Source organism: Talpa europaea (assembly GCF_964194135.1).
Source record: "Talpa europaea genome assembly, chromosome: 12".
NCBI classification, from domain to species: domain Eukaryota; kingdom Metazoa; phylum Chordata; class Mammalia; order Eulipotyphla; family Talpidae; genus Talpa; species Talpa europaea.
This window is the reverse complement of record NC_140079.1, coordinates 25,054,961-25,068,946: the sequence shown is the minus strand read 5'-3', so window position 1 is coordinate 25,068,946 and position 13,986 is coordinate 25,054,961. Positions and strand designations below refer to the sequence as shown.

Below are 13,986 nucleotides of genomic sequence, written 5' to 3'. Positions count from 1 at the left end.
CTGCGTTTTTGGACCTAATTTGCCAACATTTCGTAATGCTCTGAATGGTCATAAAATGTGATTGCTTTGTCCTTTTATTCTGATGTAAAGATTCTTTTGTTTTTAGTGCAATCATTAAGGACAGTAGAATATCCTCACTTAGGCATGTAAGAACAAAACAAAGCTTATTTTTCTCAACTTCATACCTATTTCAACGTACCTTGACTAGAATTAGTTTTTGAATGAAGAAAAAAAAAACAGTTTAAGATCAACTCTAAAATGACACAGAACAAAAAGCACTAGAAAGTCATCCTTGCAGATTATGAAGCAAAGGAGTCAGCGGATCATGGTCTTAGATCTTAATAAAATCCTCTCAAGGTTAAGTATATTTCTATACTATCAAATCTAGAAGAATAAGGATTTAGGGACATTATTATTAAAATAGAAGAAAAGAAACACCCTACCAAAAAGAACACCATAATCCAAACAGACAGCAAACTAGGGGGAAGGTCTGTAACAGATTTAGAAAACTGCTAAAAGGTATAGATTCTAGCAGAAAAGGGAAAAGACGTTTTACCAAAGAAATAATGAATAAAAGAATTTTAAAAGTCTGAATCATAATCTAAACTGTACTATAATTTCCAAGCCATAATCCACTTTCAGGAACTACTGTAAAGAGATAAGTTAGCGGAGACTGCAAACTTTACACGTGCAAATAACCACTGCTATATGCGATTGTGTGAAGATGAGAAACCATGGCAACATGACCATCATTAGGGGCTTGGTTAAGAAGTAATGTATGGCACAAATACAGGCGGGGCCAAAAAATACCAATTCATCAATTAAAAATGATAAGGCGTTATCTAATGCTGATATCGACACATTGCCTAGTACCGGCTAAATACGGCATGACCTACCTTTAAAGTACGCCTTATGGTATTAACAATATACAATTATGTAAAAATAAACATATAGTCGTGTAAATATTCATAATGACCATTTTTGGGGGGGGTAACCCAAAAGTGACGGGCTTCGGGCAGATAGTTATCAGGGGCTGAGCGACTTTCTTCTTAATACGTACCTAGTATTACCTGAATTGATTTCTGAAAACAAAAGAGATCGAGCAACTTCTAATCAGAGAAAAAAAAAAAAAGGGTGATTTTCATTCTGGGACAGGACAACGATTCCTCGATGTGACAACCACCCCAGCTCCTTCGGGGCAGAGCAGCTCCGAGCCTCCAACTAAAAGGCGTAACCAGAGGCCGCGGCGACTCTCCTTTCACCACCACCACAACAAAGCAGGAGTCGGCCCCGCCGGGCCCAGGCGTGGCTTTCGCGGCCGCCACCTCGGGGCAGCGACCCCGTAACCCCCGGCCCGTCCATCCCGTCGAGGGGCACCCGCAGGCGGGGGACGCAGAGGGGCGCCCCACGGGCAGTCGGCGCCCCGCGACCTCGAGGGCTCGGGCACGCCCAGGGCTCAGCACCTCAGCGCTCACCCCGGCCTCGGGGGCAGGACCCCGGATTGACCCGGAAGGTCACGGCTCCCGACGCAAGGGGCCAAGGACGCAGGTAACCGGGGGCGACCGGGGGCGACCGGGGGCGACCGGGGGGGGGGGGCACAACACCCCACCAACCGCCCACAGCAGGGGGCAGGCGGCCCTTGGGGACCGGCGCCCGCGTCTCCCAGCCTTGGCCCGCTTACCGGCCCTGCCAAGGTCTGCCCGCCGAGCCGAGCGGAGCCCAGGTCCGCCCGCCGCACCGAGGCCAGCACCGAGGCCCGCGCAGGACCGCACGCTCCAGCCGGCGTCTCCCCGCTCGCGCAGGCGCAGAAGCCACCCACGCCCCAGGCCGCCGTTAACTGCCGGGCCGCGGAGGTTTAAACCTCATGAGCCAATCGGAGCCCTCGGTCCCGCCCACGCACCTTTCTATTGGTCCCTATGGCGAACGTCTTTCCGCGTCTACATTTCGATTGGTGCACCTGTGCGCTAGGTCCTCCTCCGCGGGCGGGAGGTAGCCCGGGATGTAGAAGGTTGAGGTCGCGGGCAATAGCGCTGTGATCTAGCGGTTGCTGCGCTACCTTCGCGCATCGCGGGCGGAGAGGAACTTTTGGCCGCCAGTTAACGGCGCGCTCGTTGGGTTTTCAGAGAGGCGACCTTAACGTTCGGCCCGCCTCAGTGGCGGCAGCCTCCGCCCTTCCCAGCGCCGGGCGGCTGTGGGGGTCGGTGTCCTCTGGAAGGGGAGACTCTCTGCAGGCCGCCTCCTCCAGGCAGTCCACCGGGGCGCGGAGACCCGCCGCTCCCCGCGCTGGGAGTCCGTGGCGTGCAGGATTTTCTGATTGAACCTGGTGCTGTGTCTCCAGCCTCAGCCCCTACACATTACTCTTAAACTCCGCTCCAGACTCGAGCGCTTGCGGTTTTGCTCTCGAAAGCCTCCCATTGACTCCCTTCACATGGTCTTGTTTTTTGAATATGTACCTGGGGAAGAAAGACGGGGTGCTTTGCAAAGTGCTGAGGATGAGACCTAGAAAGGAAAAGCAAGTCAATATCCCAGTCACTGCAGCGCAACGTAACCAAACTATTTGTGCTCCAAGTCGTCGGAGTTGCTTCTCCCAGTTTGCACAAATTCCCTGGTTGCCATATGCAATTTATACTATTTCTTAAATCAGGGAAAGGGAGAAATAATGTTTAATCCTTTCCTCCAAAAATGTCAGTATTACCTCTTTCTCTTACCTTGTTGCCTCAGGACCTTTGCAATACTTTTCAGGCTTAGATTTATTGGGTGGAGGCGGAGTGAAATGAAGATGGCAGGAGCAGGTTGTGAATATTTGAATGACCCTTCCCCCTAGATCTCCCAACATCTCGATACTTTATTATTAACTCTATACATTTTTTCCTCCTTATGAGCAAACATCAAATGTTCAGGTTTGGTCACCTTATACCTGCAAGACTTTTTCTTTCGCGTCTGATCTCCAGGATCTTAGAAGTTTATGTTTCTTTTTATTCTATTAGTTCTGCCTCCAATTTTATTTTTCTCAATTTGTTTGTTGAAGGAATCATCTTGTTGGTTATGTGCAGTTGCCTATAATCTGAATTTTTAAAAAGATTTATTTTTATTTATTTATGCATATAGTAACTGGGGTGTAGGCCAGATGTTAAGGGGGGGGGGTGAGAGGATCCACCAGAGACAGAGTAGGTAGCAGAATAGGCAGATCTACTGAAATACGCTGCTGAGGGGAGCAGTGGGCAAGGCAGGTGAGGTCTGCTGTGCTATACGTGGGTTAGCTTCCTGGCAGGGGATCAAACTCACCCTGCAGTGAATGGTGATAGCTTGCTAGTGCTTAGACTTAACCCCTGCAGCACCAGGGAGACCCCTCCCATAATCTGAACTTTGTGGATCACATCTAAAGGAGGTAGTTTAATGTGATTTCCTTACCTTTTAGTTGTTACACGGCTCTATTCCAGATGCTTACCTGAATTGGATCTGGCTGATTTATGAACCCATCTGCATCTTTATGGATTCAAATATTACTTTCAACTGTTGATATTGTCATGCTTAAATTAGTCACTCTTTTATGATATCTTTGCTTACCTCAGACCTCTTTGTTGACATTTTCAGACAAACTCCTTCAGCTGTAGCTCTCTCATCTCCTATCTCTAATGTTTTGAATTCTTCCCTCTTTGAATCTTCCCAAACCTGGGGAACAATACTAGCGTAAAGCAAAATGAAAACCTGTAATTCTCCTTGACACTGCTGCCCCCTCCTGTCAGCATTCTCATCCATCCTTTCTGCCCTTTTGTCATTGCTCATTTAAGTACTTCATCATGTTATAGGACGGGGAGAGGGGCAGCCCAAACCCCGCAAACCTGCCTATTCTAAATGGGTTCTGCCATCCGCCGCATCAACACAAAACATATAAGACTTTAATGGGAAGGAACTTTAATAAAACTAGGAAACAATACAGGAAAGGCAAAGAATCTAGTTTCTAAATCAAGCACCCAAAGTTACCCGTCCCCTCGTGGGTAAAAGTCCATCCAAATGGGATTGGCCCAGCACAAGGCCCCAAGGCCTGCCACAAGTCTAAAGCATCTTCCAGTGGGGACCCACAGAAAAGGGTCACAAACAACCGGACAAGCCCGGAAGGAAAAGAGCAAAATCAACATCAAGATAAAAGCTGCCATTGTCACCTCCCCATAGGTCTCACCCACATCTGTGTCACCCAGTCTACGACCAAAAGACAAGCGCAGTTTCTTCACGTGTCTCTAGGCTCCATGTGCCTCCTCCAGGTCTCCTGGCTCCATCCTGCTTCCTACCTCAGTCTCTTCTTCAGCTTCTCCTCTCCCTGCTCAGCTCCACCCTCCCTTGGGTGGGGCAGGGAACCTCCCCCTTTCCTGGGGACCACCCTGTTACAATCAGAATATTCAAACTGTATTCTCAAGGGTCACCAGCTTCTTTTTAATAGTCAACTCCAGTTATTTTGCTCAGCCCTCATTCTCTTTTTTGAGAGTATTTTACTTTTTTTGAGAGTATTTGATCATTTATCCAGCAAATACATATTGAACTCCTATGTTAAATACTATGCTATATCTTAGTGATTTGATGGTGAATAAAGACACAGTTCCTGTCCTTATGAAACTTCCAGTCTAATAGGAGAAATTGACATTGGTAAAACAGTCAAAATTATTGTAAAAATTATAATTAAGTTCAGTGCTGAAGAGAGACAAATAGTCCGTATGAGAACATCTAATAAAAGATCTGACATGGTGTCTCTGGACCACAAGCTAAAGGATAAGGGGGCAGAAATGGGAGTGGAAGGATTTATCTGGGCAGAGGGAAAAGCATAGGCAAAGTCCTTTGAGGGTAGAAGCTTGGAAGATTCAAGAAACTGAAAGAAGACCAGCTGAAAGACAGCAGGTAGAGATGGGACTAGAGAAGTTGTCAGGAGCCAGATGGTGTACATCACGTACAAGGCAAGAGATTTGATCTCTACCTAAGAACTGTAGAAACTAACTGAAATGAGGATTGGAATGTGTTATGTGACATTCAGATTTGCATTTGAAATTACCTTGCCTGCATTGAGAATGGATTTGAAGAGGGCAAGATTGTATGTGAAGTCCAAATAGGAGGTCGTTGACTGTATTCCAGGAGGAGCATGATGGTAGCTTAGGCTTTGATGGCACTAGCTAGAAATAGCAAGGACAGAACATTTAGTGGCTAACCCCTTAATGACAGAACATGCACTGACTGGGGTTCACGTATGAGAGAAAGACATGTCATGATTATTTGTAGTTTTCTGGTTTATGCAACCAGAGAACATTTTCAGAACTAGGGAATACTGGAAGAAGATCATGTTGGAGAGGCTGAATTAGATTGAATTTACCATACCCTTTTCGGACAACCAGGTAAATATAAAATTAGGCAGTTGGAAATCTGAGTGTGAAAGTTATATAAAGGTATGGTCTTGTGATATTTGCATATGGGTGAATGGTAGTTTAACTTGCAGGTGAGAATGTGGTCTTTAGGAAAATACATAATAAAAAGAGAAGGGAGCCTACTGTCCTTGAAACGCTCATCTGTTGAACTTGTGTGAAAATTTGACATCTTTGAAGCCTTTTTTTTTTAATTTTTTAAATATTTTTTATTATTTATTTATACAAACACTGGGTACAGTCAGAAGCACAGGAGGGTGAGAGAATTCACCAGAGCCAGAGTGGGAAGCAGAACAGGCAGAAGGACCAAAGAACACTGCTGAGGGGAGCAGCGGGCAGCAGGAGAGGTCTGCGCGGCATGTGGGACCCTTGCCCAGTGGCCGGGGGTCGAACCAGTGCCGCAGAGGCTGCGGGCAGCTTTGCAACCTAGCCCTCAAACACTGCGCCACCAGGGAGGCCCTGAAAGCCATTTTTAAAATGGAGTAGGGAGTCATTACAGAGGAATCACATTGCCTGTCTCCTTTGAACTTGGCTAAAGATCTTTGAACAGGGCCAAAAACAATTGTTTTAAGAAACTATCAAGCAATCAGTTGTTTGAGAAGTCATCGAGATCATGAAAACTGATAATTATGAATGCATAGCTAGAGGGTAGAATCACTCACTTCTCCATGTATCCTTTCTAGAGACTCAGTAGTCAATTGTGTGTAGCCAAGATTAGCTTAAGCTTGTGTTGAAAACCACAATTCATCCAAGTAAATTTAAATATCTAATTGGCTTTATTAAATAATTAATGAGTGAGACAGCATCCCATCTAGCAAGTAGAAAGGTGCTATAAGGAGTTGATTAAATGGAAGATTTTTATAGTTGTAAAGAGGGTGAAACAAAGTTATTAACAAAAGTAAAGAAAGCTTATTTCTTTCCTCCCTTAGGGGAAGAAACCACCTTACATTAAGGGAAGGCAGGGAGATTTTACCATGCAGATTACTGCATTAGTGCTAACCAAGAAACTCCATATTGATGAATTCAAAATTCAACTTTGGGGAGAGGTTAAAAGTGCAGTTAGATTACTTATTAAATTTTGGTGGGGACTGGCATAAACTACTTCTTTTGGAACTATTCATTTACCTCATTTTCTTGCCATAAAACCACTTAATTTTATACCTAGATGGCCTGTTTCCTACTTCCCCTTGCAGGCCTAGGAGTGAGGCAGGCTAGCTGTCATGGAGAAGAAACTATTGTGGGAAAAAAAAACCTGCCGTCACCCCCTCCTTTCTCCTGCCCACATTGAACTCTAGCAGAGCCTGCAGTGCAGAAAGTCTGGGTCTGTCACTGACTCACCTGGGACCAGGGATTCCACTCTCAGATTGCCTCCCTGCTGTGCAGAGCTAGGGGTAGTGCTTGTTTGAGGTGAGTAGTTGAGGAGGGTCTTGCTGAATGCAGGCAATGCTCTTTGGGGAAGTTTTGTTGGTATCTTGATTTTCTCTGCATCCCCTGCCTTTCACTGTCCCCATGCAGGGTTAATGCAAACACAACATTGGGCTGACTACAAAGGGCCTCATTTGGTCTCAATCCAGACCTTCCCTCCTTCTGTGGAGAAGGGGACAGGTGCAGCTTGTGCCCTCAGCATGACAGGAGAGGACAAGGCGGAACGGCATGACCTGCCTATTGTACCCACACCCCCAACCCCTCCAGGAAAGAACAACGAGGGGTGGAAAGGCTTTGGGTAGGAGCCAGGGATGGATGGGAGACAGCACAGGCTCTGGGTGCCAGGAGAAGTCTTGAGAGGGCTGGAGGCTCAGATATAAAGGAAAGAGTTGGCTGGCCTGCACATCCTCTCTGTGGGAGGAGAGGTGGCCCCTGGAGTCCAGGGTCTGCCTGTGAACCCCATTAAGACCTTAGGGTGTGGGGTGTTGAAAGACTAAGCTCCTGCCCAATTCTGGGCCTCACATTCTTTTTTCTTTTTTTTTAAGATTTATTTATTTATGCATACAAGAACTGGGGTATAAGCCAGAGGTGCAGGGAGTGAGAGGATCTACCAGAGAGAGTGGGAGCAGAACAGGCAGATCTACTGAAATACACTGCTGTGGAGAGCAGCGGGTGAGACAGGAGAGGTCTGCTGTGCCATGTGTGTTGCTCCCTGGCTGATCGGGGATCGAACTCGTGCTGCAGGGGCTGGTGTTAGCTTGATAGCACCTCTCTTTAACCCCTGCACCACCAGGGAGGCTCTGGGCCTCACATTCTAGGAGGAACAGTGAGGTACAAAGATAAGGGTATAGATTCTACAGTAGACATCAGTTGACAATGTCAACTATGACAGTATTTATTAATAGAAATATTATTGTGTGAAGGCAGGCAAATATTCACTTTGCTTTTCTAAGATATGTGGCACAAAGGCAACTGCATCTATTTCTCAGTAAGTGGATATATATCTATTTCTAATTTTTAAACTTTGTTTTCTTACATTGTTGTTCATTTTTGCACAATATTTGAATTCTCCCCTCAAGTGTAACCCCATAAATCTTCCACCACCACATCACCCATGAATCATCACCTTGGTCCCTTGTGCTCTTCCCTTGAGTGGGTATATTTCTGAAATTTCTGTTATTTTTAGTCAGAAAAAAATGTTACTCAAAATTTCCAGGGAAACTATAGGAGAGAGACCTATATCTTTAAAACTATAGAAGTTTATAAAAGGAGGTAAGACACAAAGAAATGAAAAGATATCCTGTATTCATGGATTAGAAGAATAAACATCAATACTTGTCCATATTCCTAAGTAATTTAAAGATTCAATGCAATACCTGTCAAAATCCCAGTGACTTTTTTCAATGAAATTGAACACTTATAGGGCCTCCCCGGTGGCGCAGCGGTTGAGCGCTGGGTTGCAAAGCTGCCCGCGGCCTCTGCAGCGCTGGTTCGATCCCTGGCTGCTCCCCGGCCACTAGAGGAGGGTCCCACATGGCGCACAGACCACTCCTGCCACCTGCTGCTCCCCTCAGCAGTGTGCTTCGGTCCTTCTGCCTGCTCTGCTCCCTGCTCTGCTCCCTGCTCTGGCTCTGGTGAATTCTCTCACCCTCCCGGGCTTCTGACTGTACCCAGTGCATGTATAAACAAACAAACAAACAAACAAACAAACAAATAAATAAATAAATAAATAAAAATACATGCCTCTTTAAAAAAAAAGTAAAAAAAAAAAATTGAACACTTATAAAATTTATGTGGAGTCACAAAAGGCCCTGAATAGCTAAAGCAATCTTGTGAGAAAGGAATAGAAAGGTGGATATCACACTTTCTGACTTCAAACTATTACACAGCAACATAATCAAAACAGTGTGGTACTGGAACAAAAACAAAAGCAGACCAAAGGAACAGGATAGAAAGATCAGTGATAAATCCACACAAATACAGACACTTATTCTTTGACAAAGGAGCCACAGCCATACAAAGATGGTGTTGGGAATCATGGATAACTATACGCCAAAAAAAAAAAAAAAAAAGGAAACTATATCCATACGCAAATGCTGTCAAAATAGATTAAAGATGTGGACATAAAAGTGATATAATGAAATACTTTATTTTTTAGGAACATAGGGATATACCTAGGATATCTACTGTAAAGATGTATTTGGGGACTCAACCCCAACAACAAGGAAAACAAAACCAAAAATGAATAAGTGGGACTATATCAAACTAAAAAGCTTTTGTATGTCTCTAGAAACCATCACAAAAACATAAAGGTAACCTACAGAATGGGAAAAATATTTGCACATCACACACAGCATTTTTATACAATCCAACAACAACAAAAAAACAATACAATCAAAAAAATAGACAAAAGATCTAAATAAACACCTTTCTAAAGAAGACATTCAGGGGCCTCCCCTGGTGGTGCAGCGGTTGAGCACTGGGCTGCGAAGCTGCCTGCAGCCTCTGCAGCTCCAGTTTAATCCCCGGCCACCAGGCGAGGGTCCCACATGGCGCGCAGACCTCTCCTGCTGCCCGCTGCTCCCCTCAGCAGTGTATTTTGTCTAGTCTGCCTGCTCTGCTCCCTGCTCTGGCTCTGGTGAATTCTCTCACCCTCCCGTGCTTCTGACTGTACCCAGTGCTTGTATAAATAAATAAATCTTTAAAAAAAAAAAAAAGAAAAGAAAAGAAGACATTCAGATGGCCTACAGACATGAAAAATTATTCAACATCACTTATTTAAGGGAAATGAATATTTACCCACATGTGATATTACCTGTCCTCTGGAAGAATGGTCCATACCAAAAAGCTTGGAAACAACAAATGTTGGTGAGGATGTGGTGAAAAAGGCACTCTCACTTACTGTTTTTGGGAATGCCAGTTGGTGCAGCCGTTTTGGAAAATGATATAGAGATTGATTTAGAAAATAAAAAATTCTATATGATCCAGCAAACCTCTATTAAATATTTATCCTAAAAATATAAAACACTCGAATACAAAAAGATTTATGACCATCTTTGTCCTCAGCAACACTGTCCATAATTGCCAAGTCATGCATGGATCTAACCTCAGAGCCCTTCAATAGACAAATGGATAAAGAGATCTATTTCTTGGAATACATACTCAATGAACTACTACACATCTGTTTAAAAAGAGGAAATAGTGGCTTTAGGACAAAATGAATGGACCTCAAAGTGATTATGTTAAATGAAATGAGTCAGAAAGTGAAAGATATCAGATGGTTTCCCTCATCTATGGAACATAAATAACAACAACAACAAAAAAATCACACACAGGCAAACTACAGCAGCAATAAATCTTAGACCTAGTAAAAGAATTTAATGGTTACCAGAGGAATGAGACACATGATATATTAGCACTGGAGTGATTATTCTGTCTGCTAGAGAATAGAGGTTAGCATGACTGGTACATTCAACAAAATAGGTAAGCCTGAGAAAGCTTGGAGGGATCATAATTTCTGACAACTAAACAGATGAACCAAAAAAAAATTCCATCAGCTTTTACAGAAATGATTCCTTATAATAGTATCAAAAATAGTATTCACAAAGTGACATGGGCATTCAGAAAATGGTGCATTTGTGTAGCAATTGTATGGATTACTGAGAAGGTGATGGGGTGGATAGCAAAGGATGAAAGGAACAGAGAAAGATTTGGAGAGGAAAGGGAAGAAATGAGAGGTGCAATATATATTGAACGTATATTTTGATAGGCCTAGAAGTGGTCATGTGTGAGCTCTGAATGTCACAAAGGCAAGAAAATCCCTCATTTGCTGTTTCCTACTAACACTAGGGATGTACTTGGTAAATGCCAAGAAAATTACGAGTGAGTCTTGAGTGGACACTGTCCATTGGGGAAAATAACTGTGTCCACAGAGAAAAATTTCAAGGGCCTGCTATCCATTTTACTTCTTAATTATAGTAATAAACGGGAGTTTTAGATAAAAGTCTTCGTGAATTTTCAACTGAAGCATTTCTCGTCTACTTCAACTCGCTAATCACAGGTTCTAGGACCTTCTTGTTTTAAATCATACCCTGCACGGCCTCTCGAGGCTGGCATCTTGGAATGCAGAACAATCATTCTCTGTAATGAAATCTCTTGTTCAGAATCATTATCCTCTGACTGAGGCAGAAATCAAGGAGGAGGCACCGGTGAGGTGGTTACTGCATTCAAGGAAGACCTGAGGCACTTCCAGGACAGACAGGGCAGGAAAGCAAGGCCAGAATATGTTGGGAATAATATTCTAAATGAGATCTCAGAAGGGCAAATATCTTACAATCTGAAGTTACAAAAATTTTCTTTGCAGCATTTATGAACATAAGTCCGATTCTCGTACACAAAAGTCAAGTTTCTGCAGAATTTCTGACAGACCATATATGATAACTGTAGAATGTCACCTGTAAAAAGAAGGAACAGCAGAAAATAAGCTAATGATATAAGTTCTCAAGAGACAATCAAACCTGACACTAATCCTGTCACTGAGAACTTAATTAGGCATCAGGGTGTGTACATGGATGGTCTCCCAGCTTCTATTTCCCATGAGGACCTACACAGATCTAAATTCAGAGTTCCCTGGTTCCTGCAGGGGTGTGTGCTAGACGATGCTTCCTTCTTTGTATATCAGCTTCATTCTTTTTCCTGCCAGGTTACCAACTATTCTGATTGTTATGATTGATAACACACTGGGGGCAAATTCAGCAAACAAAGAAATAATTCATTATGAGTGCTTTATAAAACAGTGCTTTAGTGCTTTGAGAGTTCAAATCTGTTTGGTTATTTTTATTGGGAATCAATATATCTGCCCCCTTAACCCTGGGAGGATATATTCCAATATGTGGATGCTGAAACCACAGATAGCACCAAGCCCTGTATATGCTGTTTTCTCCTGAAGAAACATCTATGATAAAACTTTCTTTATGTTAGTCACAGTAAAAGATTAACAACAAATAATAATAACTAAGTAGCAATATACTACATTAGACAGTATGTGAATATGTTCACTCAAAATATCTCATTGCACACAATTATTTTGGACCACAGATAATAAACACTGCAGAAAGTGAAACCACAGACAAGGAGGTTACTATATAGGATCCCCACTTTTCGACCCTGTCTCATTTTCCCAAATCCTCTTCTGTCTTCACAGGGATCATGCTCAGGGGCATCTTGCACTTTGCTACCTTCCCTTGGTTGGCCTTAGTCTGAGATATAAAATTGCTGAGGTACTCCCCTAAGAGTTTTCTAAGAATCTCACAGCACTTCCCCGGTGCCCTAACTTACCCTGCATGATACTTATTAACATGCACTCCTCGTTTTTCTGAGCAACACAGACTCCAAGACCTCTACGACAGCGGTCTGTCTGGATGTGAAGGTGGCATGTTCTACACATCAGGGAAGCCACTGCCGGAGAACAGAGAGGTAGGGTGAGGCCAGAGAGAAGGGTTGAGAAGGAGCGGGAAGTGTCCAGACTGCAGGGGTGAATGAAGTGCTGGTGTTAGGTAGTTGGACCTCTCACCATCTCTACATTCCAGAGAAATGCCGATGAGAGAATAAAGGAATTCTGGTGCCAACGACAGTCCTTTTAACCTGAGTAATGCTGAGCAAAGGTTTAGCCTCTAAGGTTTTGGTTTTTCCACCATGAAACAGTGCCGGTACTGCTGGCCTGGCTAACAAATGTAGCAGCACTGAGGACAGATAAGGATGTGACGATGAGGGTGAGTGCTTTAAATATTTTACCCTGGGGCCTCTGTGGTGGCACAAAGGGTTAAGACACAACCTATGAAGCTGTTCGCTGCCACTGCAGCACGAGTTTGATCCCTGGCCAGGGAGCTACCCACATGGTGCAGCAGACCTCTCCTGACTTGCACACTGGCCCCCTCAGCAGTGAATTTCGGTCAATCTGCCTGTTCTGTTCCCCGCTCTGTCTCTGGTGAATCCTCTCACACACACCCCCCAGTTTTTGTATGCACAATAAATAAAATATTTAAAAAAAATTTTACTCTGGCCTGTTTCTATGATGGGATTTCTGACATTTGCTTCTTAACTATTGTTAACTGATAATGCTCTGTTATTTTGAATTTCAATCTGATTCTAAATGAAGACTTTATGAGGAATGGTGTAGTCAGCGACACTTTTTGGAGTTCTCAGGTGAGTAAATCAAAATATAGGCTTAATTTAAAAAAAAACTCCCTGGCAGACATAAGTGAGAAAGGAAAGAAGCATTTATTCAGCATCTCATGGAGCTGTGTTGCCCATGTATATGTGATTTAATCTATACAAAGGCCTTGTAGCCATTCCCCCACCCCTTAGATGAGCAGCCAAAGGTCCGGGGACTTGAGACAGGGACAGAGACATTTTTAAAATTCTGCCTGATTGCAGAACATCCAGTATTTCCTACAACCACTTGTTTTAATAATAAAGTCCTTGAAAAGGTTTCAAACACCATTGTGTGGCCCCCAAATTGTAGCATTTTTAATTGCAGACTGACCAGCTCTCTCAGAAAGTGGGGCACAGAACTATAAATGGAAAACATGTCTTAAGGAAAATCTTGCTAGCATTTTGGGTTACGGGTAATGTTTGGAACAGAGTGGGGAGCAGGATGAAGTGACAGTCCTAGAGACATGAGCCCCTGATGGGGGCTTGCAGGATACTGAAAAGGGCAGGGAAGTCGCCAAGGAAGGCAGAGGGAGCATTGTAAAGACTTTCCCTCCCCTATAAATATGGGCAAGACTCAGCCCTGCATGACACCCACGGCTCCTGTGGAAGCTCCTGGGGCTCCATGATTCCATCTCTGAGACCCACTCCTCAGGCCTGTGACTCACCCACAATGAAGCAGGAAAGAGAGAAGATCAACAAGAAGTGTTTTTCCATGCTGACCCAGAAATCCCTTGTACAGGAGGAAAATAAGTCAGACTGTAAACACAGTTCTTTAAGCTGCAGGGAGAAATCCTCATCCCAGGGCAGGGATTATTTATGCCTACAGGGAACCAATCACACAGGTTTCCTGCTTTGTGAAGAATCAGCTGAAAAGGGACAAGAGTAAAAGAAGAGACGTTTAAAAAAAAAAAAAAGGCCATTGCTTGATAAATTCAAGAGATCC

At 43.8% G+C, this 13,986-nt stretch overlaps 1 protein-coding gene across 1 annotated transcript; it reads right to left on the bottom strand.

Moving 5' to 3' along the window:
* Nucleotides 1-11,159: 11,159 nt before the first annotated feature.
* Nucleotides 11,160-13,757, bottom strand: PATE3 (prostate and testis expressed 3; the record flags this gene model as incomplete). The annotated part of the gene is made up of 3 exons (XM_084249934.1): nucleotides 11,160-11,284; nucleotides 12,168-12,287; nucleotides 13,709-13,757. 3 exons carry the CDS (start codon nucleotides 13,755-13,757, stop codon nucleotides 11,160-11,162), a joined length of 294 nt encoding a protein of 97 aa, XP_084106060.1.
* Between the last annotated feature and the right edge of the window lie 229 nt (nucleotides 13,758-13,986).